This window comes from Branchiostoma lanceolatum, chromosome 7, assembly GCF_035083965.1.
Source record: "Branchiostoma lanceolatum isolate klBraLanc5 chromosome 7, klBraLanc5.hap2, whole genome shotgun sequence".
NCBI lineage: Eukaryota > Metazoa > Chordata > Leptocardii > Amphioxiformes > Branchiostomatidae > Branchiostoma > Branchiostoma lanceolatum.
In genome coordinates this window covers 10,035,280-10,062,391 of record NC_089728.1, presented here as the reverse complement: position 1 = coordinate 10,062,391, position 27,112 = coordinate 10,035,280, and the positions used below count along the sequence as shown (strand labels likewise).

General features: G+C 40.4%; 2 protein-coding genes across 3 annotated transcripts; one reads left to right on the top strand and one right to left on the bottom strand.

Moving 5' to 3' along the window:
* Positions 1-1,661: 1,661 nt before the first annotated feature.
* Positions 1,662-21,380, top strand: LOC136439125 (sushi, von Willebrand factor type A, EGF and pentraxin domain-containing protein 1-like). The gene is made up of 30 exons (XM_066434324.1): positions 1,662-2,560; positions 3,022-3,168; positions 3,444-3,551; positions 6,008-6,223; positions 6,437-6,625; positions 6,872-7,066; positions 7,428-7,679; positions 8,032-8,268; positions 8,403-8,591; positions 8,916-9,539; positions 9,762-9,917; positions 10,089-10,250; positions 11,141-11,302; positions 11,571-11,644; positions 11,966-12,051; positions 12,536-12,702; positions 12,904-13,125; positions 13,395-13,468; positions 13,667-13,817; positions 14,028-14,141; positions 14,289-14,420; positions 14,669-14,877; positions 15,377-15,563; positions 15,784-16,002; positions 16,327-17,436; positions 17,860-17,969; positions 18,106-18,173; positions 18,347-18,516; positions 18,982-19,044; positions 19,296-21,380. Exons 1-30 carry the CDS (start codon positions 1,819-1,821, stop codon positions 19,763-19,765), a joined length of 7,005 nt encoding a protein of 2,334 aa, XP_066290421.1. The 5' UTR covers positions 1,662-1,818; the 3' UTR covers positions 19,766-21,380.
* Positions 21,381-22,685: 1,305 nt separating this feature from the next.
* LOC136439131 (uncharacterized) lies at positions 22,686-26,867 on the bottom strand. Of its 2 annotated transcripts, none has more exons than XM_066434332.1 (2): positions 25,973-26,867; positions 22,686-24,903 (listed from the first exon to the last, which is right to left on the bottom strand). In XM_066434332.1, exons 1-2 carry the CDS (start codon positions 26,043-26,045, stop codon positions 22,823-22,825), a joined length of 2,154 nt encoding a protein of 717 aa, XP_066290429.1. In that variant the 5' UTR covers positions 26,046-26,867; the 3' UTR covers positions 22,686-22,822. The 2 variants fall into 2 exon arrangements, with proteins under 2 accessions (XP_066290429.1, XP_066290428.1); XM_066434331.1 differs by having other exon boundaries at positions 25,964-26,865.
* Positions 26,868-27,112: the final 245 nt, after the last annotated feature.

Below are 27,112 nucleotides of genomic sequence, written 5' to 3'. Positions count from 1 at the left end.
TCTTAACTCTGAGAAGTTGAACTGAAGGAATTGGGTCATTAATGATTGGCGTAAAGCTCAGGCGCAAGGCCAATGAAGTGTCTGAATCGCCATGAAGGACAAAGGAAGTTTTTTTAATCACCGTGACGCTAAGACAGACAGTTGACACCATTTTGTGGACAATTTCAAGTCCTTAAAATGAGGAAGCAGTTGACCATAGGCAGTCAGGGGCCTGGACTTTACAAAGAGAGGCCACAGTCGGGACCTGGCTGTGACCAGGCAGGCTCACTACTCTAATAGAACCTAACAAAAAGTTCGACCTCCGACTTTTCTTTGTGAACGATGCGCCATCGTCACAATGACGACGATTAGTAGTACTGTACCAAGGAGGTTTTATAAAAACTCGAGCTCCCTGGTAGTACAGTACTACCAAGGAGGTTTTTACTAGTACATATTATAACTTAACCAAACCTCCTTGCTTAGCCGCATCGAGTCGTCAGCGGCGTACACATTCAAAATACCAAATCATGCGTTTCTAATAGCTATCGCTAGAGCCAGTGTTGGCATTAGAACGGCTGATAAATTTGTGGCCCTTTGAATGTTAACTTCAAGCAGACGTAACAAGACATCCTTCTGTCTTCGCATGATATCACCCGGGTAGCAGAATTCTTTAGCTCTTATATAACCTTAATGCCATATGATATTTCTAAAACGACTCGGAAAGATTAGATATGTACGTTTAACGGACTCTGTTTGTGTTTCTTGGACAGTTTTATTGTTCCATGATACATTTGAAGTGTACTTTGCAGCCAAAATAATGTTTACTGAAAACTGTTTTTTTAATGTCTGGCACACAGGGATGCTTGATTTTAATATCACATCGTAATGCATTGAAGACAATTTTTAATGAATGAATGATTTATTTATCGCTGTAAAACATGGCGGCCTGGCACTGAAGTGCGTTTCGCATTGTAATCTTTGCGTGTCAAAACACGTTGAAATTCATAACAACGATACTAGTTGGCACTACACATAAAGATACTGAATTGGTGCAAAAAACATTACGTTAACATCTTTATTACAACCAAGCGTTAGAAACGATTACGACCAAATGGACAGGAAAAATAAAGCAGCTATGAAAACTATGCTTGAAAATGATTTTATAGTGTTCTATGAGTTATAACTGAACTTGGTTGTTTAGAATTCAAAAGAGTATTACTGAACATGATTATATAGGGTTCATAGCTGAGCTGAACACGGTTGTTTAGGATTCAAAGACTATTACTGACCAATATCATATTTTCTTCAATATAGCATTACTGAACATGATTATATATTGGAAGCTGTTACTACTGTTTAACAGAGAAAAGAAACATATAGAAATACATTTTGGAGGAAGTACGCGCGCTCAATGTTATAAGATGCTCAAGGACGTTTCAAGAAGGCGGTTTCCACGGGCACTTCCCCAAAATAAGACGTCATGCAGTCCTTTGAAATAGCCGATTACAGTCGCAAATAGAAAACATCACGTGATTTCTATAGTATACAAAGCCAATTGCGGCGGAGTACATTGTGATGCGAGTATCGCATTTCTGTAGATAAACATTGTACCTGCCACAAGGTACACAGACAAAAAAGACCGAAACCCGATACTTTCGAGGAAGTAAATGTAGCGGTCCCCTGTGCGTGCGTGTGTTGTGGCGCACTTGGGAGATGTGTCTGGAAGGTGTCGCACGTCGCTTTCGTCCCTTCCGATCGAAGCTACATTAACGTGAAGTTTAACGTCGCTCTTAGACAGTGACTTTGCCATATTTTACTGCTTAACACAGTTTTGAGGAAATGGCTGCCTACCTAGCTACACAAAGCATGCTTTTCGCGTGTGTTTTTCTTCTTCATGTTTTCCACCATAACGCAGTAGTCGCCCAGACGGTGACTGATGTGGCCTACGACCTTAACACCAACCTCCTAACACCTCACCTGTCCACACCTGGGGAGAAGGTGGACTTGGTATTCGTGGTGGACCAGTCGGCGTTTTCTGAGGACAAGGTCAGCAGAGGTTTCCTGTACATGATCAACTTCGTCAAGGAAATCCTGTCAGGCTTTACAGTGGACACCGACCACACCAGAGTTTCTCTCATCACCTACAGCACAGAAGCTGCTGTAAGAATCAATGATTTGGACAGCAGGTACGAAACCAAGTGTACCGTGTTCAGTAGGCTGGATGAGGTGAGGGCTGAAGTTCCTCAAAACCGAGGTCTGACGGCTACAACGGATGCTCTCAGACAAGCAAAACAAGTTCTTATGGACTCCCGATCAGATGCCAAGAAAGCTGTCATCCTCATCACCGACTCCTACTCCACCATTGGTGCTCCTCCAGCGGTGGCCTCTGCAGAGATCAGGTCCCTGAGATGGGCCGGGTGGAACTCCAGCAGCCAGGGTTCACAGCTGGAGGTTTTCGCAGTGGGCGTGAATGGTGCAGATGAGCCTGAACTGGAGTCAGTGGCTAGCTCCAGCCCCACCAACGTCTTCAACATTGACAGCTTCTCATCCCTTCGACAGGTGTCAAAGCTGATTCACAAAGGTAAGTTTTCCTACCCTACAGCATGAAAAATTCAGGGAACAATCCAGAAATTGTTTACGGTATTTTCGGTGGGTCCTGTTACACATGGTATGATTACCACAACCAAATTTCATCTGGTATTGTGCAAGATTCTACTTGACATGATAGAAGCTTGATAAAGACCTTAACGTTCAACTTAGTATTTTTAAGCAATTGACTGTTTCTGCAAAACACTCATATTCCTATATGAATATACTGGTAATAGACACTGGTACTGAATATTTTATATGGGTGAGCAAATGTCACAGCAAATAGCCTCTGCATTCCAGCCATGTAATAGAGATGTTCTTGAGCCGTTACATTCTATTGCATGCTGCTTCCATTACTAAAAAGATCATTCAAGACTGCAAGTATTAACTAGAAATATCCCTTATAATGGTATTGCTAAAAAAACTAACTTAAGAAACTGTTCTATTGGTTAGTCCCAGAGAACTCGTCTTGGGAGGTGACAAGAATGAACTTCTGTGGACAGTGTGATATCTCAGCATCCTGTGCCTGCGACAACGGCCTGGGACAGTACCACTGTGTCTGTGACCCTGGTTACCATGGTGATGGAAGGACATGCCAAGGTATGACTAGAGTTTGACTCATGTGTTAGAAAGCAATATATGTCACAGTTACATGACATAACAAAAATATCTGTTATACTTCTATTTTGTAGATTGTAGTTTACCGTTTTAAAGTCGCTGCATTTTTTGTTGTTTCAATAAAGCATCCAGACATAAAACAAACATGGACGTTGTTTGTATCTCACTACAGAATATCTTTCTATCCGTATTCAAAAGTCTAATGCTCTATCTAAACTGTGCAAATCAGAGTAAAAGAAAACTTCTGTCTTTGCCAGCCTGCCCAGTGGACACATACAAGGACAGCCTTGGCCCTGGCACCTGCACAGCTTGTCCAGGGAACACCACTTCTACAACTGGGGCCACTTCTGTTGAAGAGTGTGAAGGTGAGTGCTTTAGTGCTTGACATGACTTAAAGCAGATCTTATGTGTACACTAATTTGTCACTTAAGCACTCTTAAACTTTCAAACACCACAGCAGGTGGAGTATCAGTCATTTACTCTGCTTGAATGAACGCCTTTTACAGTGTGACCAATTTTAGTTGTTGAAAATTGTTTTATAGTGACTAGAAATTGTGACACGGTAAGAATTGAACTTGCTTAGAAGTTGAACAGCTTAGTATCTTTTAATGGGTGCATGTTTGTTGACTTATGGCTTTGTAAGTACGTACTGTACTTCTGATTGACCAAATGCTCAGGCCAGGTAGTCCCCTTGTTCCTATCATTCTGCCTTGCACCACCGTCCTTAGCTACTGTTTCAGCATTTTTTTATGACCAAAAATACAAACAGTTGAATGTAAGTATTTTTAACACAATAACAGTCTATTATCGTTCCTACTTAAGATTACAATCATTACATATATTTGTCAAGGATTGTTTCAATTTGCATTAAAAAAAAAGGTCATGCTATGTAAAATGATGTAATTCTTGGTTAGCACAGACTTGGCTTAATGATTTAAGACATTTCCTAAATTGACAAGATGTTGTGCAACAGATCAAAGAAATGACTCTCAGGGTTATCAAAAAAATTCCCCTTCCCAACCCCAATCCCATTCCTTCCTTGTTGTCACACACTATTTTGAGCCTTGTTGTGACAGTGCGCCATTCATCAGGGTTTCTATGCATGATCAGGTACAGTTTCACTTGTTGATGGCCATGAATGTAAGGTCACACCGTGTCATTGACGTAACTGTTGACAAAACCAAGTTGACATTACCAGTGAGGCATATCGGTGTCTGTTTTTCCCCTGACAGTATTTACACGGTAAACTGCCAAGCTGTACGACTATCTTTATTAATGCAGAAGTGGTATTGTATGGAACAGGGAAATTTCATCTCTTCTTTCCTGTAACACTTGATTCTGATGACAACCACCTGTTCCTCTTCCTAAGTTCCAATGGTGCTTTGTTTTATCATTTTGTAGTGGAGCATGACCTTGTTCCTGGTAATTGGTATAATGACTCATAAACATTTACATATGGTGGAAGGAAGATGATATCTTTTAGACAATGGCAACTGCATTTGATAGTTCCTCTTTTTCACAATAAACTGTAATCATTACACATAGCAAGATGAAGACATATTTCTGCTTTCTGTTCCTCTTTCTCACATAAGCAAGCACTAAGTGTAAGATAAGGGCCAAATGCAAAGAAATTTGATTTTCAGTCTGTTGCTCGGGAAATTTTGTACACTGTAGCTCACATACACATAATTTAGCATTTCCAGTATCAAGGTTATAAAACTGATGACTAGGAAGAGAAGCTATTACATGCGAAGAAATGTTGGCCTCTTAAATTTCAATTTTTTCCACAAATGCTATATAAAAGCTTGCAATTGATATTGTATATGGAGCTGTGATTTAGTATAAATCCTTTCCTTTGTCATCAAGGCTCGGCTCTAGTCCAAGTTCACTAGTGTTTGTTGTTGTATTTGTTGTTGCCATGGCAACAAAGCCTACCACGAATAGGTTGAGGGAAAAGAAATCCCTGACCAACAGACAGGAACTTGTTTCTAGGCATCTTGTCAGTCATGCCAGATTATTCTGTCTACTGTCCATATGATTTGATATGTTCTGACAGCAAATGGCATGCATGGGTCATTATGAGCGTTTAACTATTTCTTCCCCTCTATCTATCTGTCTATATAGGCTTTTCATTGATGCCATAATAATCATAATCTTCATCCACCGGCGACCATACTTGCAATGATGATAATAGCATAGCATCTTCCTGTGCTTTTCTTTCACATGCTGTAACCTCCATTTACATTGTGGCGCACTTGGGAGATGTGTCCGGAAGATGTCGCACGTCGCTTTCGTTCCGTGTGATCGAAGCTCAGCCGAGATTTATAAATTTGAAAAACAGTGGGTTTGAGAGATCTCTAGTGCAGCACCCCCCAGATATGCACAGTTTAGATATACAACACGTACAACTGGGAGACGTCGGGTTGATCTGTTTGGAAGTATGTTTCCAGCGTGGCGGGATTATGACCCTGGTGGAATTATGTTAGTACAAGTAGATGTTAATCCAACATGGCGCTGATGATGTCAAATGAAAAGCCTGTAAAGATTGATACGTACATGTATATACAGATAGAACGATATACCGGCAGATATGTGTAGATAGAATCTGCCCATTCAATGTCTATCATTATATCTATTTAATATCTATTTAATATGTATCATTTATTTTATAAATCTAAAGTTACATAGATATATATGCAAATACATACACAAAGTAGACTACATTCAAACACACACACACACACACAAACACACAAACAGAACACATACACATTACATTAATGTATAAAGTTTTTGACATGATTCTTTTTGATATTCGCAGAGGTCCTATGTCCAGCCCTGCCATCTGTGCCACATGCCACCAGCTTCCACATCTACAGCCCAGCTAACGAGGCCCAGGTGAACACCTTCACCACCTGTAAGAACACACCTGGAGACTTCTGCTACTTCCAGTGTGATGAGGGCTTCACCACCTCAGATGACACCAGGTTGTACTGTGATGGGACCAGCTGGGATCGCAACCCACCCACCTGTGAAGGTTAGACAGAGCTGTATTCTTGATTTACTTTAAATTTTCAGGATGTTCTTTGATTTCAAAAGTGCTGTTATCAATGGAAATCCATGTCCATCTAGGGGGAAAATTGACATATGTCTATTAGAATATTCAAATGAAATGTCTCTGATAACTGGACAGATGAATTGAAGAGGGAGACAAAAAGGTTTTACATTTTTTTCTTTGTGTGTGCAACAGTGGTGGAGTGTGGAAGCATCACACCAACAGTTGGAATGACTGTTTCATACGATCATTCCACGTACGGTGATTACACATATGGAACAGTGGCCACAATCACCTGTGAAGAGGGGTACAGGACGTATGGTTCCACAGAGAGGACATGCACAGAAGATGGAGCCTGGAATGGGACAAGAACTCAATGTCAACGTAAGCAATTCTTGCCGTGACCATATCACTATCCTTGGTACTGAAGTTATGGTGCAGTTATGGTAAACCTGGAAAAAATGCGGAGTAAAATCATCTAAAAATAAAAGAAAGAATTCAAAGCTTTGAGGGTTAGAGTTAAGAAAATCAAGATGACACATGTTGCTTTTGTTTTTGGCTTATTTTCCCTTAGTCAGTAGTCTTCCATCAATACAGATTTTAAAACTTGCCGTTGACATTCTTGCACAGCAACCGAGTGCCCGTCGCTGGTCCCTCCTGCCTATGGTCAGATCACCCCAGCTAACTGTTCCAGTAAGAAACCTGAGTACCAGACAGTGTGCACCTACAGCTGTGATGCCGGTTTCCAGCTAGTGGGTCCATCAAACAGGACATGCCAGAGTAATGACCTGTGGACCAATTCTGGTGTGGCTAGCACCTGTAACGGTCAGTCATCAAGAGCATGTTATTGTTTTTCTATGTTTTGTGCTCAGATGTGCTTGAATTACACAGACACCCAGTAGTTGTAGCTCAACATTTATTCAAAACATCCCTGTTCTCATAAGTTAACAAATGTCTAGAGGATTCAAAAAGGTTTCGAATATAAATGTTTTTAAATGTCTCGTTATTTACCTTTAGTGTCTTGTACCTTCTTTTATCATATTTGCTTAACTTAATGTTGATGCTACCTGGAAACTCTTTTGTACCAGCACTAAATTGAATACATAGAATGTTGCAAAACATTGTACGTCCAGGTGATGTCAGTCAGAATCTGTTTCACTTGATAAGTTCTTTTCCCTGTTGACAGATGTCCAGCTTCCAAGCATGGTTTGCCCCAATGACACAACCCTGTATTCAGACGATGGAAACAAGAAGACATTCTACTGGAACAACGATGAACCCATGATAAGTGATAACTCTGGCTTCCACAACAGTTACACTGTAGTGCCAGCACACAGCAACCCACATGATTTCCTTGTTGGTATCCACACCCTGACCTACAGAGTCACAGATGCAGCTGGGAATGAGGCATCCTGTGAGAGACAGCTCATAGTAGAAGGTAAACAGTCAATCCTTGCTTGATATCATTACCTGACCCTGAAGAGATATATGGCAGAAACTATCTGCAAATTAATGCATCTTACAGTGCAATACTTGACCAGGGCAGTGCTTTTATCTATTCATCAAAGACAGGTATCTAGAAATGGCTGAAATACATTGTTACTGGTAGTCAATATTAGATAAAATTTATTTTCAATGACCTACTCAGTAACACAGATTAAGTTTATGACTTTAAAAGGTAGAGTATAGAAGTTGTTATCTAGGACAAAACACAAAACAAAGTATGTATTCTGTGATGCATTACTTAGTGCTGGTTCACTCAATTGAATATTTGTAATTTCCTCTGCCAGCATCTCAGCCACCATCCATTGAGTTTTGCCCGGGTACCACAACCATCACAGTCACCACCACCACGGGTGCCCTGAACTGGACCCACCCAGTGTATCACGATGCTGATAGCAACATAGTCACCACTGAGTGTGATCGCACCAAGGGGGAGTCTGCCTCGCTAGGCACCCACAACATCCACTGTAATGCCCAGGGCTACACAGCAGTCAACCTGTGCTCCTTCCAAGTTATTCTCAAAGGTATGTGATTAAGACTTACCTACCAGAAAATTTGCAAGGGGCTGATGTCAGGGTTCTTAGATGAAAGGGGACAGATCTTGTAGATCAAAGAAACATGGCTTATAACATTGGTTTGGAAACTTTTTCCATTTCAGCTCCAGACTGCAACATCCCAGCTGATCCCCTGCATGGGTCGTCCTCCTGCACTGCCACTGCCAGCCACCAGGAGCGCTGCACCGTGTCATGTGATGCTGGGTACAGCTTTGCAGAAGACCCCGAATCACAATATCTTTGTAGCTACTCAGGTGAATGGACACCTGAACCCAACTGGCCAAACTGTGCAGGTATCTATTGTGTACTTATGTAATACATGTAAGGTAATATCTTTGTGTGTGTGTTGGTGCATGTGTGTGTGTGTGAATCTCTGCCCTTGGTGCAGCTAATATGTAGAGGACTATCATGTAGTAACTGAACTCCAGCTTCATGGTGTATGCATGTATCTTTTTTTTTAGAAAGGATAATGTTATGCCACATGAGTCAACATAGTTTGCCATGTACATTTCCCTAATAATGTTAACATATTACGTTTACTCATTCTGAAGTTGCAAAATAATATGTGGTCTTGATTGTTTGCTCAGTAGACTGACCCTTCTCATATTTTTCCCCAGCACAAGCACACACAGGCATTACAACCCAAACAAACACAATCCAGTATGATCTATCTGCTGACAGCTGTAATGAAACAGTTCTTGAGGAAATCAAAAGCAGCTTCAACAGTTCGTTCTTTGCCCTGGCCATTGTACAAACCCAGTGTGCAAACCACGAATGCAGTCTTCCAGAAATCAACGTCACCTGTGATACAGCACGACGTAGACGTGACGTATCAGAAAAGAGCCCAATGAGTGCACGGCGTCAGCTAAAACAATCTACACAGAGCAGGAAGTCAGAATTCCAAGAGAGGGCAGATCTGAATGACATTGAATCAGGACGAAAGAAACGAGCAACAGACTTTGTAGTCACCATTGTGTTTGTCATTAGAGTGGAGGTGCCTGCAGGTGAAACTGTGTCAGCAAGTGCCCAGAGTGCACTTATTGACATCCAGGATGAAGTTTACTTTGCTTTAGATGATGTTGTGACTGATGGCTCTTTTGACATCACCATCGTCATAGCAGGAGTGATATTGACCTGTGATGTCCAGACTGGCTCCTATGTGGCAGATGACCCTGCGCTGGATACCACTTGTGGGGATGGACAAGTTTCCAGACAGCCAAGTGATTGGGAGGCATTCTGTGGTAGGTACAATGTACATGGATTCTTTTGTATTTTTCAGCATAATAACTTTAATAATTTATTGTTACAAGTACATGTATCTATTAGCCACATGGTTACTTATGGGGTCATTCTTTAGTTTGGAAACTTCTACAACAGATTACATGGATTCAAGGAGGTAGATATCTGTAGGCATGGTACTGAATGTTAATGGAATATTTCCCTTATTCACTTTTTCCATGTAGTAAACTGTCCTGTGGGAAGTTACAAGTCAGGAGACAGTTGTGTGCTGTGCCCCCATGGACAGTACCAGGACCAAGAGGCACAGCAGGAGTGTCTGTCATGTCCTGAAGGGACGAACACAATACGAATGGGAGCTGTCAACATCACAGAATGCAGAAGTAGGTTTCATTGCTGTGTCTTGTTTAGCACCTGTGCACATTAAGCAGTTTAACTTAACATAACTGATTTTGATTTACCTGCATCATACAATATGCTGCTAAGGTTGATCTCAAAATGTTGTTTTTTTACAATGTCGGTGATGATGCATTTTTTCCAAACTTTGTCAACAGAGTTTTGCTCTCCTGGCAACTACTCCAGCACAGGATTGGAGGACTGCACACCGTGTGAAGTTGGTTCATACCAAACTACTGAGAAATCCACCTCATGTGAGCAATGTTCCAATGGCACATCAACTGAAGCTGTGGGATCTACCAGTGAAGATGACTGCAAAGGTACACATCCCATGTTTCTAAAATTTTCACAACTGCAATGCTAAGCCCCTAATTGTTTATCGAAATCATAATAGATTATCAAAAGTAATTACAGGGTATTACAGAGACAACCACTGTTGCTTGTGATTTAAGATATCTGAGTTGAAATCCCATGAACTAATCTCATTTTCAGCACCAAGGACAGATGAAATGCCTTGCAAAATGATTTGAATGACAAGACTTTTAAACCAAGATAAGTGACAACTCAAAGAGGATGATGAAACATTACAATGATCCATGATCAGATGCCAAAGTGAACGATCCTTAAAATTAGCAATGATGAAAGCCTTGTGTGGTACTCTATTTAGGATATACATGAGACATCAAATAGTCTAGCAAGTATACTACAGCAGAGACTGTTAATAAATCTACCTAGACCACAAACATCACAACTTTAGAGCATCATTAACAGTAACTTCTGTTGAGGGGGACAATGAGTCAGCTTATAGAATGGAATGGAATGGAATGGAAATGGCATTCAGCACCAAGGACAGAGAAGCAATGGTATTAGAAGAAATTCAGGGGTAATGAAATACTGTAGAGGCACACTTGTACATGGAAGAAAATGTTGATAAAACTGAACAGATGCAGCATATATACCAACAGCCCGAAAAGCAGAAACTGCTAAAGATTCAAATATTTCTGCCCAGCATAATTTTAATCCGTGGAAGTGCATCCTGGTTGGAGCTGCATTTGTCTTTCGGAAGGGACATAAAATGGAGGTGCCGTGGTTGAGGTGCCTTGAGCATATCAAAAGGTACCACAACAGCCTCATAACTTGGATGTGTACCTAATGACTATACTTAAGATGAATAATAATGAACGATAATGTACGCTGGCCTGTCTTACAGTGGTGTGTCCAGCTGGACATTCCTCTCCTACTGGAGTGGTACCATGTAGCATCTGTGCTGAAAACAAATACCAGCCAGAGACAGGACAGCAGGAATGTGTGCCATGTCCTAATGGGTACGAAACAGATGCATCTGGAGCAACCAGTCAGTCTGACTGTAAAGGTAGAGTATCCGATACAAAAATCAAAGATGCTTTCACTGATATAATGTGTCATTCATGTGAATGTGAGGAGTACAAAATAGAGGTTGTCAGTGTAAACAAAATGTAAAGTATGAAAAATATTATTGACAAACCCTTTCATCTTTTGGTGAAACAGTATTTACTACACTATTCCTATTATTATTTATTGTGTAGATCATTCTGGACTTACCATCTGCTTATATCCATCTGTTTAACATAGCATCTAACCCAATGTTTCTTTGTTTGCAGCTCACCAACTGTATGTTTTAACCATCACACTGGTGATAACATACAACCTGGACCTTGAAAGCTACAATGAGAACGTAAGTAGTTTCAAGTCAAACTGATTAGGCCATTGCTTTCTGGTCTTCTTTACATGGTAAAGATAATGGTTTACATTGACTTGGGTGGGTATTTTTCAGTTTTAAAAATATATCTGCAAATTTGACAAGAGGCTTAGGAGAAAATGACTGATGTTAATTGCTATTGTTATTGATGTATTAGGCCAAATAGATGATTGCAGTACAATATCTCCAACATTTTCATATTTTCAAGACAACAATAGTCTACTTCTAGGATTGGTTATCTTAAGAATGTATTTTCAGAATAACCCCTTCAAAATTTGTAAATTATTTTTTTCTCAGTTTGTGAAGATGTTTGAGGCAACTGGCCTTGCTGGAGAGATGACTGTCACTGAGACTGACAATGTGGCTACTTCTAGAGCTGCCAGGTAAGACTAATCAATAGCCTCATTTATCATGATGACATGGCGTCTGTGTGGCATAGTGGCAGAGCATCCAGATATGAACCAATGAGACCCAGGTTTAATCCCCAGGGGTGTATCCAGACATGTCCGGACATGTACCTAGACGTTGTGCCCTTGGGAAAGGCACATATTTCCCATGTCCTAAGCCCAGCAGTAGGGTTTGGGTTGGCGTTAGGATTAGGGCCTCCAGCCGTAAAAACTCTTGCTACAAAAAAGACTTGCACTTGATGAGGAGTCCTGGGGCTCCCCCATCCATGTGCAAGCACGTCCAACCCCCATATCATGGGGAATAAAAGATGTTAAATTGGAAAGAGAGAGAAAATAGTTCTTCAGTCTTGTACATATCAACCTGTATGCCCATGCTCGGGTCAGAAAGTTTCAACCATTGTTTGGTTAAGAATTTTTCAGTATGACTTCATGTTTTTACACTTATTTACACATTTTGCAGGTCCAGCAGTAGCAGGTTGACAACATGCACTGCTGACCATGCTGTTTCGCCCAGCGAGGTTCGACCAAATATGGAAGCTTTCCGGCAAGCATTTCTTTACCAACTAGGCACAGGCCAGATGGGAGATGTGCCTGCCTCTACTGACGACTTCACTATTGCTGTGAAAGGTAACATGTCCTTGCATTGTATGATTGTAAATCATTTGATACATATGGCACAATATTACTTTTGCATCATATGGATAGATACCAGTGTATCAGTCTAATTATGTGTCTGGAGGATCAAAAAGAGATCAATCAACTTAATCAGTTTTAAAATTGATATGTCACAGTCACAAGCTTGATGTTGTACCATACGTTTTACCCAAGACCCCTGCAGCCCTGACCCCTGCATCAACGGTACCTGCCAGGAGGACCCAGATAGCCCCCTCACTGGTTATGAGTGCAACTGTACAGCTGGTTTCACAGGAACAGACTGTGAGATTGACATTAATGAGTGTGCTCAGAACGGTCAGAACCCCTGTCAGCATGACTCCACCTGCCAGGATGGCATCAACATGTTCACCTGTGACTGTGCACCTGGATATACAGGTAAGCAGATGGATTCTTAAGTCAATATCAGACTGCAGAGACTGACAAATGTTTAATCAACCCCAGAAATCACATACTACCGGCTGAAACTTGGTAAAAAGTACTCTAAAATTTGTGTTACCGATCATTTCAAGTACAATCATTTAATCCATAATGATGAGCATATTGTCTAACCATCTTTATCATACTATTAGTTTATTTGCTTTAAGACAGCTTATGTCTTGATTTGATGATGATTATGATGATGTCTTGATTTTGGTCTTATCCAGGTACAAACTGTGAAATTGATATTGATGACTGCTCTCCAAGTCCTTGTGAGAATGGAGCATCCTGTCAAGATTTGGTAAGTTTTTACTGCATCACAACATACCACATCACTTTAAATCATATTAGACATTTGTGATGACACAGCTGTTTATAAATTGTAGCAGATTAGAAGGTACAGTATGTTATCAAAGTATCAACTGTTGATCATTGATTGTTTGTTTAATGAATTAAAGCAATGATGCATACAACTTTCATATTTTCTTGTATTGGACAGGTGAATGCCTACATTTGCCACTGCTTGACTGGTTACAGTGGCACCAATTGTTCTGTAAATGATGACGACTGTGCCTCCTCTCCATGTGAACATGGCACCTGTCACGACCTGGTGGCCGACTACAGCTGCACCTGCTCAGCTGGGTACTCAGGTATGTAAATTGTAATATATACTGTCATGTCTCTTGTTACATGCTTTTGTAAATTATGCAGGATTGACGAACAGTTCTGTTTTTATTAGGGGCATTAGGAGCAATCACTATGACAAACAGAGAAGGTGAAGCATCCACAGTATATGATATGACATTGCTGCAACACACTTTTGTTGACCCATGTATTTGCCTGTTCTTGCCACCATTTAGGAAAGGACTGTGAGATTGATATAGACGAGTGCCAGGTCCAGCCCTGCCAGAATAATGGGAACTGTACAGACCTAGTCAACGCCTACAGCTGTTCCTGCACTGGTGGTTTTGAAGGTGAGGCGACTATGTGGGGGAAAGACACAAAGTGGACAAAATTTAAATGGAAAATTTTGCATGATTTTTTAACTTTGTATATTTCAGGCAGACATGTACATACACCCATCTTCCAAGGCTAAACCTGTTTCATTTCCAAACCTACAGGAGACAACTGTGAGGTTGACATTGATGAGTGTGCGAGTAACCCATGTGACAATGGAGGCACCTGTGAGGATGAACAAAATGGATACAGATGTTTGTGTGCCGTGGGCTTCATTGGAACAAACTGTGAACAAAGTAAGTACTACCAGCCCTAAATGTTATATGTCGAAATTTTGCGGTACTTGATGAATGAACAAGGAGGATGAACTGGTATGACCTTGAATTGCATTTACAGTATATGTCATTGCTGTAACACATCTTTGTTGACCCATCTATTTGCCTGTTCTTGCCACCATTCAGAAAAGAACTGTGATATATTAAAAAAATCTTTAAAAAATAGATAAAGAAGCTATGCTTGAACTGTCCTTTATCTTTGCTTTTAGACCCATCTCCAGACTTTGACTTTGTAATGGATGGATCAAGTGCAAGCTATGCAGCAGTAGGGAACATTCCCGACTTGTCAGCATTCACCCTGTCCTTCTGGATGAAGACTTCTGACCAGAAGTTAGGGACTCCTGTTTCATATGTCATGGACACATGGACAAGTAAAAGGGACAATTTGCTTGCATTGACTGACTATGGCAGTTTTGATGTGAGTAAATATTGAATGTGAAGTTATATATTAATGTCAGAGTGTAAAGCTGATGAACATTATCAATTCTCTTATGGAGGAATCATCAAATTGCCTGCATAACTAACAGAGAAAGACTAGAGAAAGACCAAGTTCTTGTAATCATCCTGTTGTCAACCCTACAATATACAGCATTTAACTAATAGTATCATTATCAAAACCCCAAAGTAATAGTGGTAAGAGGATGTTTGTGTATAGATCTATGGAGCTCTGGAATGCGCTATCAACTGATGTAAGGACCATATCGAATGTCAAACAATTAACTGATAGAATGATTGACATTGTACAAGGAAAGTGATTTTAGATTTTGATACCGTATCGTATAATTTATTCTCGCATTCTGATTTGTTTGAATAACTGTGTTGCATATTATGTAAATAATTCTGTCTTTGATCTTAGCCCTGGAAGATTAGCCCTGGTATCACAAAACTCATTAACCATTGCCTTTTCTTTTGTACAGCTGTATGTGAATGGAGAGGCTGCTTACACAATGGTTGCTGCAAATGTAGGGGAGTGGATCCACGTGTGTGTGACCTGGCAGAGCAGCGATGGTTCCTGGCAGGTGTTTCTTAATGGCAACCTGGAAAAAACTGGAACAGGTCTGGCAACAGGACAAGTCATCCAAGGAGGAGGCACTTTAGTTCTTGGTATACTATCACTGAACAAATCACTTTACAGTTTGAAGATGACGGTCAATGTAATGTATTCTGCATTTACTGCTAGGCGTTAATTGTAATTTAGCCATGATAGGTATAGTTATGAAAAGTTAGTAATGCAGTTGTATCTTTCATCACTTTCCAATTATTTCCAATTATGCACTTATATTAATATGTAATGTAATTTCAATCTTCTATTCCAAACCTTCAGGACAGATGAGCAACCCTTCCGTAAGCAGTATAGATATACGGAGAGCTTTTGCTGGCCAGCTGAGTCGTCTGAACCTGTACAGTACGGTTTTGTCCCCAGCTGACATCAACGCCCTGGCACAAGGATGTTCCAATGAGCTGGGCACCCTGAGAGGGTGGACAGACTTCCTGAGCAGACTGGGCACAACTACTGTACAGGACTCCCCCTCCTACTGTCGAGGTGAGAAAAAGGAATTAATAATTTATTATCACTACCAATTGGCTAACTAACATAGACCTTAAGTTTTTTGCACAAGTTACTTGGTAATTAAAGCCTATCATTAGCATTCAGTACTTAGTCAAGCTATTAAAGATTTTCAGCTTGACTGAATTCAAATGTGATTGAAATTACTGTATTTTACAGATAAGATCTGAGCTTATATAATTATCGGGTAAATAGAACTTGATTTGCGTATAAATGTTCAGGCTACTTGACTCTCATACTATTGTTCTTTTGATCATGTCAAGACAGAAAGTGACCTCATACTTATATTGTTTCCTACAGATGTTGATGAGTGTGAAGAAGAAGACATCTGCAGCGGCTACGGCATCCATGAGCTCTGTGTCAACACTGTTGGTGCCTACAACTGCACATGTGCCCCAGGGTATACAGGGGAAAACTGTACACAGCTGATCAACTTCTGTGAGTCTTTACCCTGTCAAAATGGTGCACTTTGCAATTGGTTAGTCAATGGCTACAGTTGCAAATGCATCAATGGTTGGGCAGGAAAGGACTGCTCAGAGGTGGCAAACTTCTGTGAGTCAAACCCATGTAAAAATGGTAGGACCTGCAAATCATCCTCTGCTGGCTACATTTGTGAGTGTGCTAGTACTGACTGTGAAAGTACTGACTTGTGTGATGGCATCCAGTGTGAAAATGGTGGAACATGTGACAGCTCGAGTGGAAGCTGCACCTGCCCACAAGGATTTGAGGGAAAGCACTGTGGATTGATAGAGTATGATCCATGTAAGGAAAATCCATGCTTGAACGATGGGACCTGTGAAGTTACTTCTGATGGCTACAACTGCCGTTGTGTCGGTAACAATGAAACAGACAACTGTGAAGAGCCTGACGTTTGCTCAAGCAATCCATGCCAAAACAATGGCACTTGTGCGAGAAATGGGACACAACGAGACTCTTCCATCTGTGGCTGCAAGAAGGGAACAGAAGGTGATCTCTGTGAAACGATAACTGACTACTGTGCACCCAACCCTTGTCAGAACGAGGCAACCTGTGTCAGCAAGACCTTTGAGGGAGTTGATTGTATCTGCCGAGGTGGATTTACAGGAACATATTGTGAAAGCCAAATTGATGTGTGTACAGCCAACCAGGTTCAAAACATGTGTCAGAACGGAGGCACGGCTAATGTGAATGGCACCACATGTGACTGTCTCTGTCCTGAGGATTCTTCAAATTCTGTGTGTGCCAATATGGGTCTGTACGGCGGGTTCACTCCGACTTGTGGCTGCTCAACATGCTATGATGGTAATGTTGATGAAGGTGAAGACTTGTTCTGCTTCCGAGATTCAGGCCGTTGTGTTGTGAATGAAGACGGTCAATCAGCTTGCCTGTGTAATCAAGGATACCATGGGAAACACTGTGGAGCACAAGATGGTAAGTTGTGCTTTGTAATATATCATACATGATTTGGCATTCAGAGCATGAAAAAGTACAGCATGTAGCATTCATTGGTAATTAAAAAAAGTGTCTACTCCCTCGCAAGTATGTATGGTGCTACCCCATGTTCAATATGGCACTGACGCGGGGTACTGACGCGGGGTACCGCACTCAACGTTTGCCATTTTGGGTGCTGCTAAGTCAACATGAAAAACACTCCTATCAGCAATGGTAAGAGTTATCCCAGCCTCTCTTGCTGTGTATGCAAAACAATCATGCAAAAATACTTTTAGGATGAAAACAGCTTATCAATCTAGTTTGCAACAAGATGGCAGTGGGGTAGGTCATTACGAAAATTATACTAGATAAGCAAGGCGCCTAAGAGATCAAATCTATTGTTTTAATCACTTCTCCTTCCAGATCAAGTGGAATTCTGCAACACTTTTGTCACCGTTGACATGCACTACAGAGATGTAGAGGGTCGGTTAGATGGCGTTATAACAAACATGGGCTCAAATCTTGCTAATAAGGTAAGCTGCTTTAATGGCACTAAAAATTAGACTTTTTAAGTTGAATTTAAATCCAGTTTTACAACATATATAACAACCAAGTTAACTAGTTGCCCAAGTTGACATTTGTGCCACAGATATCAAACTTTTATTACAGACACGTGACACTTATACGGATAATGGCTATGAGTCCTGGAGGATCAATGCAACTTACAAGACAATCAGGTACAGTGACTCACTGTTTTTCTTCTGGACTTCAGGTTGACAACTGTGCACTTGCTGGGATATGGTGGGAAATAAGTTAGATCCTGTTAATGTGTTGATCTACCATTTCTTGCATATCACGGACACCTGGGAAGTTTTTCCTGCATTCTCATTATCTATTTGAATCTACACAGTGAGGGACCAGGAGGTAAAGCAGTAGTCGCGCTGGCATTGACCTTCACGATTCCGCCAGAACATGGAGGAGAATATGACGTGCAGAATTTGAAGGAACTTCTCGAGAGCAGAGAGGAGCTGGGTAGCTTCGATGTGTCTGTAGAAATCGACCCTGAATGTCCGGATCAAGGTTTGGGACAGATTCTTCAATACATGTCTATCCTGTCCACTTTCCTGAACTCTTCAGTTTATATCATTATCATCTTACTGGTAAAGGACAATAGCAGTCACACCCAATCCTCTAATTAAAATAAGGATAGGTCTATGTCCTGGCAGGTTTCATGCTCATTAAACCTGTACCCCTTTGCCCCAATTTTCTCATTCATATTCATAACCACAAATAACTTTGTGTAACAAATCATAACCTCCTTGAACAAATCCATGATATCAACAATTTAAAAAAAAATAATTTGAATTAAACATTGCAGAGGAATGGAACATCTAATGCCATACTCTGAAATGGAAAGCTAATATAGCTATAAGGTGTGTCCTCTTAGACTAGCAGAGGATCTTCACAGTTCTTATAGGTGACACTGTACTATTCACTGGTCTATTGGAGATTAAAAATGTGTCTTGTTTTTGTCTTTTTTTACAGATAATCTACTGGTTGTCTACATTGCTGTGGGCTGCGTGGGAGTTGTTGTCCTCACCATTGTTGGTAAGTTACGAGATTATTCAATGTGTGTAGTTCATACACCGACGCATAGAAACCATTTCATTTCCATCATGTGTCTTCAATATTCTTGATTCAACAGTTAGATAATCAGTTAAATAATCAATCTGGATTTTAACTTCCTGGCAAATTTTCCTCCAAGCTGCTTAGACTAAGACAAGAGTCCTGGCATGGAATTAAGCCATATAACATCAATATAACATTGCTCTACATTCTATTTTGTTGTTTTATATCAGTGGTGCTTGCTTGGTATCTGAAGAAGAATAAGAAGACAGGCTACTCAAGACCCTCTTCAGGTAGCAGGGTAGGACCTTCTCCTTCAGAACACTTCTACGAGGATATCGCCTCTATAAAGGACAGCTATCAAAACCAAGCCTACGTTGATCGACAACGCTCAATAAGAATGAATGAATGGTTGTTGAATGTTAGCCCAGATGCTCGACCACAGTACGAAAATGATGACCAGCAATCGGAAAGACCATCAACCAGCATGTCCAGACCACGTTATGACAATGAAAGTGAGGGTGGCTCCTCAGTGGACCTAAAAAGCAGCATTTACCCCACGAGCGACGTTTTCACTGTCGTGCAACCTGGAGGTCGCTCCATGGACCCTGCGGGCATCAGTCGTCTGTATCCCAACGTGCATGGCTCCGTGACCCCAAGTGACGTTTGTATTCCCATGAAAAGATTATACCCTGACATTTGAGTACTAGAGGCCCTACAGATACTATTCCTAAGTGCTGTAAGTTACACCTTTCAAAGAAGTTTGCTTTGCACATGTAGTAGTACTTGGTGATTCTGAATCAGCTGAGATTTGTGAATAAGATAATATTGAAAAGACAGAAGCTGTCCCTACCACTACTGTTCATACTAGTAAAGCAAACTTGATAAAAGGAAGATTGTAATTGATCTACAGAGCCTGTTATACTGATGACTCAATAAGATATTGAAGAGACAATGGTGTAGATATAAAACAATTTAAATGATTACCATGAGATCAATTTTTACAAGGGCTAACAATAGCAGAAGAGGAAAAATTAGAAATGTTGATCTGACCAAAAATGATAATGATACTAGTATCTGCTGCTATGATCCTGGTCTGTTCCTTTCTGTCAAACTGGAGTTAAAGTTACAAGTATATCCATGACAAGAATTGTGACCGCCACATTGGTACAATCTCTTTTTCTTACTGTAAATAACTTGTTTTTATACCCAAAAAGCTAAGTACGAGATATATTTTGCTGCTGCTATGTATTTGCTTTTAAATTATATACAGTATGATTAATCAAGTGTAACATTTTTCTATTAATAGTATCCAGTGTAAGACATTCGGTTTTCTGAGTATCTTTTTCTGAGCATTGTGTTTATCTACTAATGACATGACGACCGTTATGTCTGTATATGTTTGGAGTTCAATTTAAGATGTGAATGGTACACCTTTAAGAACATCTTTGTATTGAAAATGGGTGTAAAAGTAATTATAGATCTACTGGAGTAAATGATGTTTGATCTAATCAAATAGTACAAACATGCATATTACATCATATGCATGTATATAACAGTTAATAATCAGTATTCATAAAATGCATTGTATGCAATGGTTAATGATAAGTTTTTAATCTTATGTTTTGGTGTTTGATTTAATGAAATAGTAAAAGCAAACATCTAATTGCATAAAATGAATGTAAATAACCAGAGAAATGTATTCAATATTTGATATCATAGTTCTATTTTGGTTTGCTACAAGCTGAATGCAGTTCAGTGTTACTTTCTACATATAACTTAGTTAACGTGATGGCCATCAAATGGTAATTTAAAAGAAAAGTTGTATCTTATAATAATCATGCATTTGTCACTTTGTAGTGGAAGACTGCTCAGAGCTAACTTGTAAATTTATCTTCAGATGTCTTCAGACAAATTGTACTATCTGTCATTAATGTTTTGAAATACCTTGAACGTTATGAATTTTGCCATGCTGCTTTCTTTATGTTTGTAATGTTATACTGAAATTGGTACCATCAGGATATGTCACCTATGGGTTTGCAACATCATAAGGCACTGCAGTATGAATTGCCAGTAATATGGATGTATATGACACTAAAATTGTATTGCTAGAAAAATTCTACAATCAATATCTGATAATAACTTTCAAGTACTCAAAGTATAAATATACTCTGACAAAAATCTACCATTTGTGGTAAAATCCATTGTAATGCTAAAACCATAATGTTTATAGCCAAGTTGAATTGTTGAATTGTTGGTGTTAAAAGTAATGTTATGCGGAATGTTTGCTGTAATTAAAAATGCTGCTGTTTCCAAGAGCACTGTGATATTGTCTCAGTTTCTTACAGACAACATTTTTTCAAATAAAATTCTACAGCTAACATTAAATGTATTTTGACCATGGTAACATTATTATCATTTTACATAAGAAAGTATTTTTTTTTAGAAAATCTTAATTATTTAAGTCAGTCAGTAACAACCAAAGAACATGTCAATAAAAGAAACAATCTCTGATGAGATGGGCTATTACTAGACAGTACACCTCCTTGATCCGACAGGTTATAATTACATACATCTACAATTGCCTTATGAAGCGAGAAGAAGTCGAACCTGTAAATAGTAGACAAGTATAGATTAGTCCTATTAGACACAGTAAGATATCACATTATATTACGTTATATTATCACCACTGTATGTAGTACTTTGCTTATCACCATGACCTGTACTTAGCTTGTTTAAGCATAAATGTACAATAAAGGTCTTTCATTCATAAATTCGCCACTTTGAAAAACAGTGGGCTTGAGAGATCTCTAGTGCATCCCCCCCCCCCCCCCATGATTATGCACAGTTAAGATATACAGGAGTGCACATACTGGGGGACGTTGGGTTGGAGATCTGTTTGGACGAATGTTATCAGCGTGGCGGAATAATGTAACCTGATGGAATTATGTTGGTAGACACTGTCTGTAAACCATGCAGCACTCAGAAGCAGACCACTGTTTACCAACACACTTAACCGTTAAAGTTAACGTTTAACGTTATATGGTCTTATATATGAAAACCTTTCGATAACGCCAGATACGTAATCGACAATCCTCTTCCCTCAGGGAAGACACTGATTCATGTCGAAACATATTTCAAAGTGCTACGACGTAATGATCAGCAAGAAAATACCTAGTACTAGGACACATACAATCTTTCCACGTCTCGCATCTGTCTCAATATTTCCCGCGCTCGGGGTCAAGGGTCAAAAGCCGAGAGATGCGTGGAAGAATCGGACAAGACAAGACAAGACGAGTCGTGTGGTAAGTAGAAATCGATAATTGATCAGCACGAGATGTTTCATATCACCTTGAGGGCTCATTTGTGTCATTTTGTGAGTTATTATTGGTCGTTCTGAATAGTCAGATTTATCATAAATGCAAGCATTGAAGACTAACTTGGAACTTCCTCACAACAAACCCCCCACCCCACCCACGGCTAAATTATAAGTACATGATCGAATATGGCATCTTGGCAACAAAAAAAACAACAGATTTTTTGGGGTGCTCTTTACAGCATTACAGATGACTAAAGACAAATATTATATATCAATTCTATATGAAACGATACTGACAACACTGAAAGGTAGATCAAGTGGTTTAATTCATCGATTCATAAGCTGCAATATAAAAATCCGATTACAAACAATGACATTTTATTTATGATTCTTAAATCAAGCTATGTCTGAACACTCTCAGTCTGATGCACTAAAACTGCATCATTCATCAGTACAGCTAGCCGCTCTCTTAGTTGAAGATGAACCTCTATTTCTTCTTAACTGTCCCAGACGCTTGATATACTCTTGCTGATCGTAGATTTCTATTTGAGAATCGTTGCTCCCACTACCCCAACAGGTTTGATGCTGTTCTCTATCAGTTAAATTTTGATGTTGATTCGCCTTGTTTTTTCTGTGCATTGATGACGTCATTGATAGAGCGCGTAAACGACTGTAACTGGTATCTGGAATAGATTGATTCACCCTTCTTTCGTTATCAGTTCTGCCCGTCTGAGAGTGTTTGTCACCCTTAAACACATCATCGTGTTCTTCAAAACCATTGTTCACGTGACACCCATTCTGTACATCATGATTACCAGTTTTATGACGCATATGTGATCCTATCGTTTTTTCTTGCAATCCCAATACTGTACCATCCTTTTCCCTATGTACATCTACGACATGGTAGCTAGCATTGAACGATTCCATACTTGGCTGTGTGAAAGTATGTCGTCTGGTCGGTGACAGGGCCCCACGCTCCGCAGTTAGAAGATCAAGAAGCTTTCTTTTCCTTTCATTCACCTGTCCTACGTCGGGAAGGAAGTCACTGGGATTTTTCTCGATGGTGTATTTGCTTTCTGTACATGTATCGTTCAATACATTTGTGTTTAGAACTACTTCTGAAGTCAATTTTTTGCTTGCTTTCCTTTTTTTCTTGTGAGTTTTTGGTACTTGGGAACTTGGTGGTCTCGTAACCGTAAAAGATGTATCCTCCATGTTTTCGGTTGCTCTCTCACTTTCGACTACCGGCGCCATCGCATTGTCCCTGTTGTCGATAGAGATGTCATGATCATCTTGTGACTGCTTATCTTTGTCTTTTCGCTTCTTCTTCCTTTTCTTTTTCTTGTCTTTCAAAATAGTGGCCGCAGACTCTTTTGATTTGTCAGATTCGTAATTATTTACCCGCTGTGAAACATCGTATACGTCGTACTCAGTTTCTTCTTGTAACGATATATTGTGCTGAGTGCGGTCGCTACCTGCACTATCGTCTATCTGCACCGAACATTGTTCCTTTGGTTCTAGCACACTACTGTCTCTAGTATTGTCTGTAAGTTGTTCTTTGGACAGTAAATATAGCTCGTCTGTGATTGGCAAATTGGACAGAGCGTTGTCTGAATCTTCGCCTGCAGACCCATACATGTGTATCGATGTTTGTTCTTTCATTTGTAATGTTCTGGTGTCGACGTTGACGTCATATTGTTCATTTGACGAGGAAGAAAGTGACTCTGCGATTGGTTGTTGATACAGTACGTCGACAGTTTTGTCTTCTGTAAAGACGTTCTTCTGCGCTGATGACTGATCATCCTGTTTTGCCGTTTTACTGCCTTTTCCGTCCTGAAGTTGATCTTTTGGAAGCCCGTCCGTTATTGGCTGATGATTGAACACATTAGCAGGTTGCTGCTTTGGTATTGGGTCAGAGTACCGCTGTACTAGAGGCGGCCGACTTCCTCCAGATGTCTGTGGGAGTCCATCGGGCCGGGCCGCAAGGTCAAGCGGGGCAATTTGATTGAAAACAGTCCAAATATCGCATTTTAGTGGTAAAGTTGCGTTGTCCAAAGTTCTTTCTGTAATACTGTCCTCATCCGATTTGATGTTTCCATTGATAGAAACAGTTGTGGTATTTCCACATGACACCCGCATTTCTTGATAGCCGTTATCCTCATCACCAAAAGGCGTCGCGTTTCTTTTGGATATCTTTGCAATGGCGGCTTTGTTGTTGTCGTCATCTTTCTGCTTCTTCGCTGGTTGAGAACCGAGAGCATGTTTTGACTCGAAGTCCAGTCTGTCCACGTCTCTGTGGTAGCAATAGTTGACAAGTCTGCTGATACCGATGCTGGCTCCCAGTAGAATCAGAAGTAAGGCCACAGCGCCGACAGCCTCGGGGAGCTCAAAGTCCGCGGCTGCTCCCGAGTGTATGGCCTGGGTCTGTGCTGTCACGTTACGTGTGCCCCTGGTGCTTTCGTTTCGCGTAGGATTATCAGTTGTGACGGCAGGTTGTAGTGACGTCCTGGTGTTGTCCTGACCTATAGGTTGAAATAGCAAGTACACGTGTTTATGGATTTAAGTGACATGTTTCGTATTCTTCTTGATATGTAAGAAAAGGTTTCAAACACAACACAACGCAATACAAACAAGCATATAATATCCCTACACATTTGAAAGCCATCGTCTCTATTACAAGAATATTTTCCTAGGTACGTTCTCCTCTAGTGCTTGGGTACATAGTGCGAGAAGCTTAACGCCCACGTAGAAGCATCACTAGCCCCCAAGTACACATAGCGTCAAAGGTATGCTAGCTATTTTCTATTTTCTTACTTCTGGACATATATTACGAGCTCAAACAACTGCAACAAGCAAGGGAATAAAGCCGTAGTGATAGCAGATTATCATAAGTGGGGTTTGTATCTGAGGAAACTGTTGCCATTCAAAATTCATTAAAACTGACCAGGAACGTGTTTCTGATTGCCATTTCATATTACATCAAATTTGCCTTCGTCATCAACTAAGGCAAGGGCATGCGAATCACCTTTCTTTTGTTGTTTCAGTCATTGTTTCCAAGAACATGATTGCTCAACCAGGTGTTTAGTTGTACAGACAATTCAACTGCATAAGACCTTATGTAAGATTACTCACGCACAAGCACAATGTGAAAATTGTTCAAAATTGTGCTATTGTGTATAAAATGTTACATGCTGTCCACTTTCTCAAATCGACAAGGTTTACAATGTACATATACACTATGCAACCCCTATGCATTTCGAAATTTCGATTCCTTCTTCTTCAGTGTGATTCCTTACCGTGTGTAGACATTGTGATTCTGCCCCCTATGTTCCCATTTGGAGCACTCATCCCTTTTGTAAACAAATCCTTCTTCCGATAATGTGTTTGCATATGTGAATGAATAGCAAGACATTCGTGGGCATGGTTTCTGCCGAGAGTTGATACAAACATCTTCTGTATCATTGTGATATAGCTATATTCGAATTCTGCCAAGTACGTGGCAAGCTACGATGGAATATTCCAAACAGTTGGGAAACAACTCTACTCCGCCATTATGGGCAGTCTAAGCAAAACAGTACGTACCTGTCTGACCTGTGACTGAATATGCGGGTATGAGCAGGAACAGCAACGGCACCAACACCAGACCATGGCTAGAGTTTGGCATGGACTCCAACACCTTTCGTTAGGACGTGTTATTCACAGTAAAACAACGTTTGTGTGTGCCACTGTGGAACCGACAACTGCAACATCCCCGGTCTCTAATACTACCCTCGCTACGTGGCGTGCTTCTTGCCAGTTTACTATTGTTTGTCCAGGTCTCCATGGATTAGGGTATATGTCGCCTCCGGCTCACCTGTCACCAAGAGGCTGGGCTAGGGTGTTCTGTCATGTAGGGTTATCTGCGTAATTATACTATTGCAAGCAAAATACTTTATGTATACATATGTCTGTTATTTTCAATCGGTTTGTTACAGTTTACTTTACATTGGTGACATATTTTAATCAAAATGATAGAAATGATCGTGTAGAGAAAATGAACAAGTGCCATTTGAATAAGTGATACAAATAACGTCATTGTGCACTTTCGCGGGAAGAAAAAAAACAGATGTTGCTTTAAGAATGTCGTAGCTGTAGACGTAGGTGCCCGAAAGGCCGTCTGTAGTATTCTACATCTTCCGAAGTGCGAATAACATCGATATCTCTCGGATTGTAACACTGCTTATGGACATGTATGGAAAGGGAAGGTTGAATTATTACTGTATCAATCTTTCAGATGGTAACAAGGCCTAACATATCTGTCTCCCTGTTGTTCAGTATTGCCTTGCTAAATCAGTTACAGCCACCAAAAAATACCGTACAGGACAAGACTTTGTTGTCTAGTATTCTTTCTTGTGCCATCATAATCCCCAGATGAATATCTAAGTGCCACCAGCTGTCTACCGTGAAATGAATTGTGGCCGCCCGCTAGACCGGTTCGACTGGTTTTAGGGAATACGCCGACTTACCAGTCTGGGCTCACTTTCATAGTAGTGTGTCATCGTAACCAGGCACTGGATAGTCTGTTGGGAAACATGCATTATACGACGTCAATGGTCGATCATTGCTGGCTTTGTACTTAGCTCACGCCACACCGGGAATGTATACACAATTTCTTCATCAAAAGTAAGTTATTGTCGCCACCATATGACCATATTCTTGGATTCCTTCGGAGTGGTTGGCGCATATAACGTC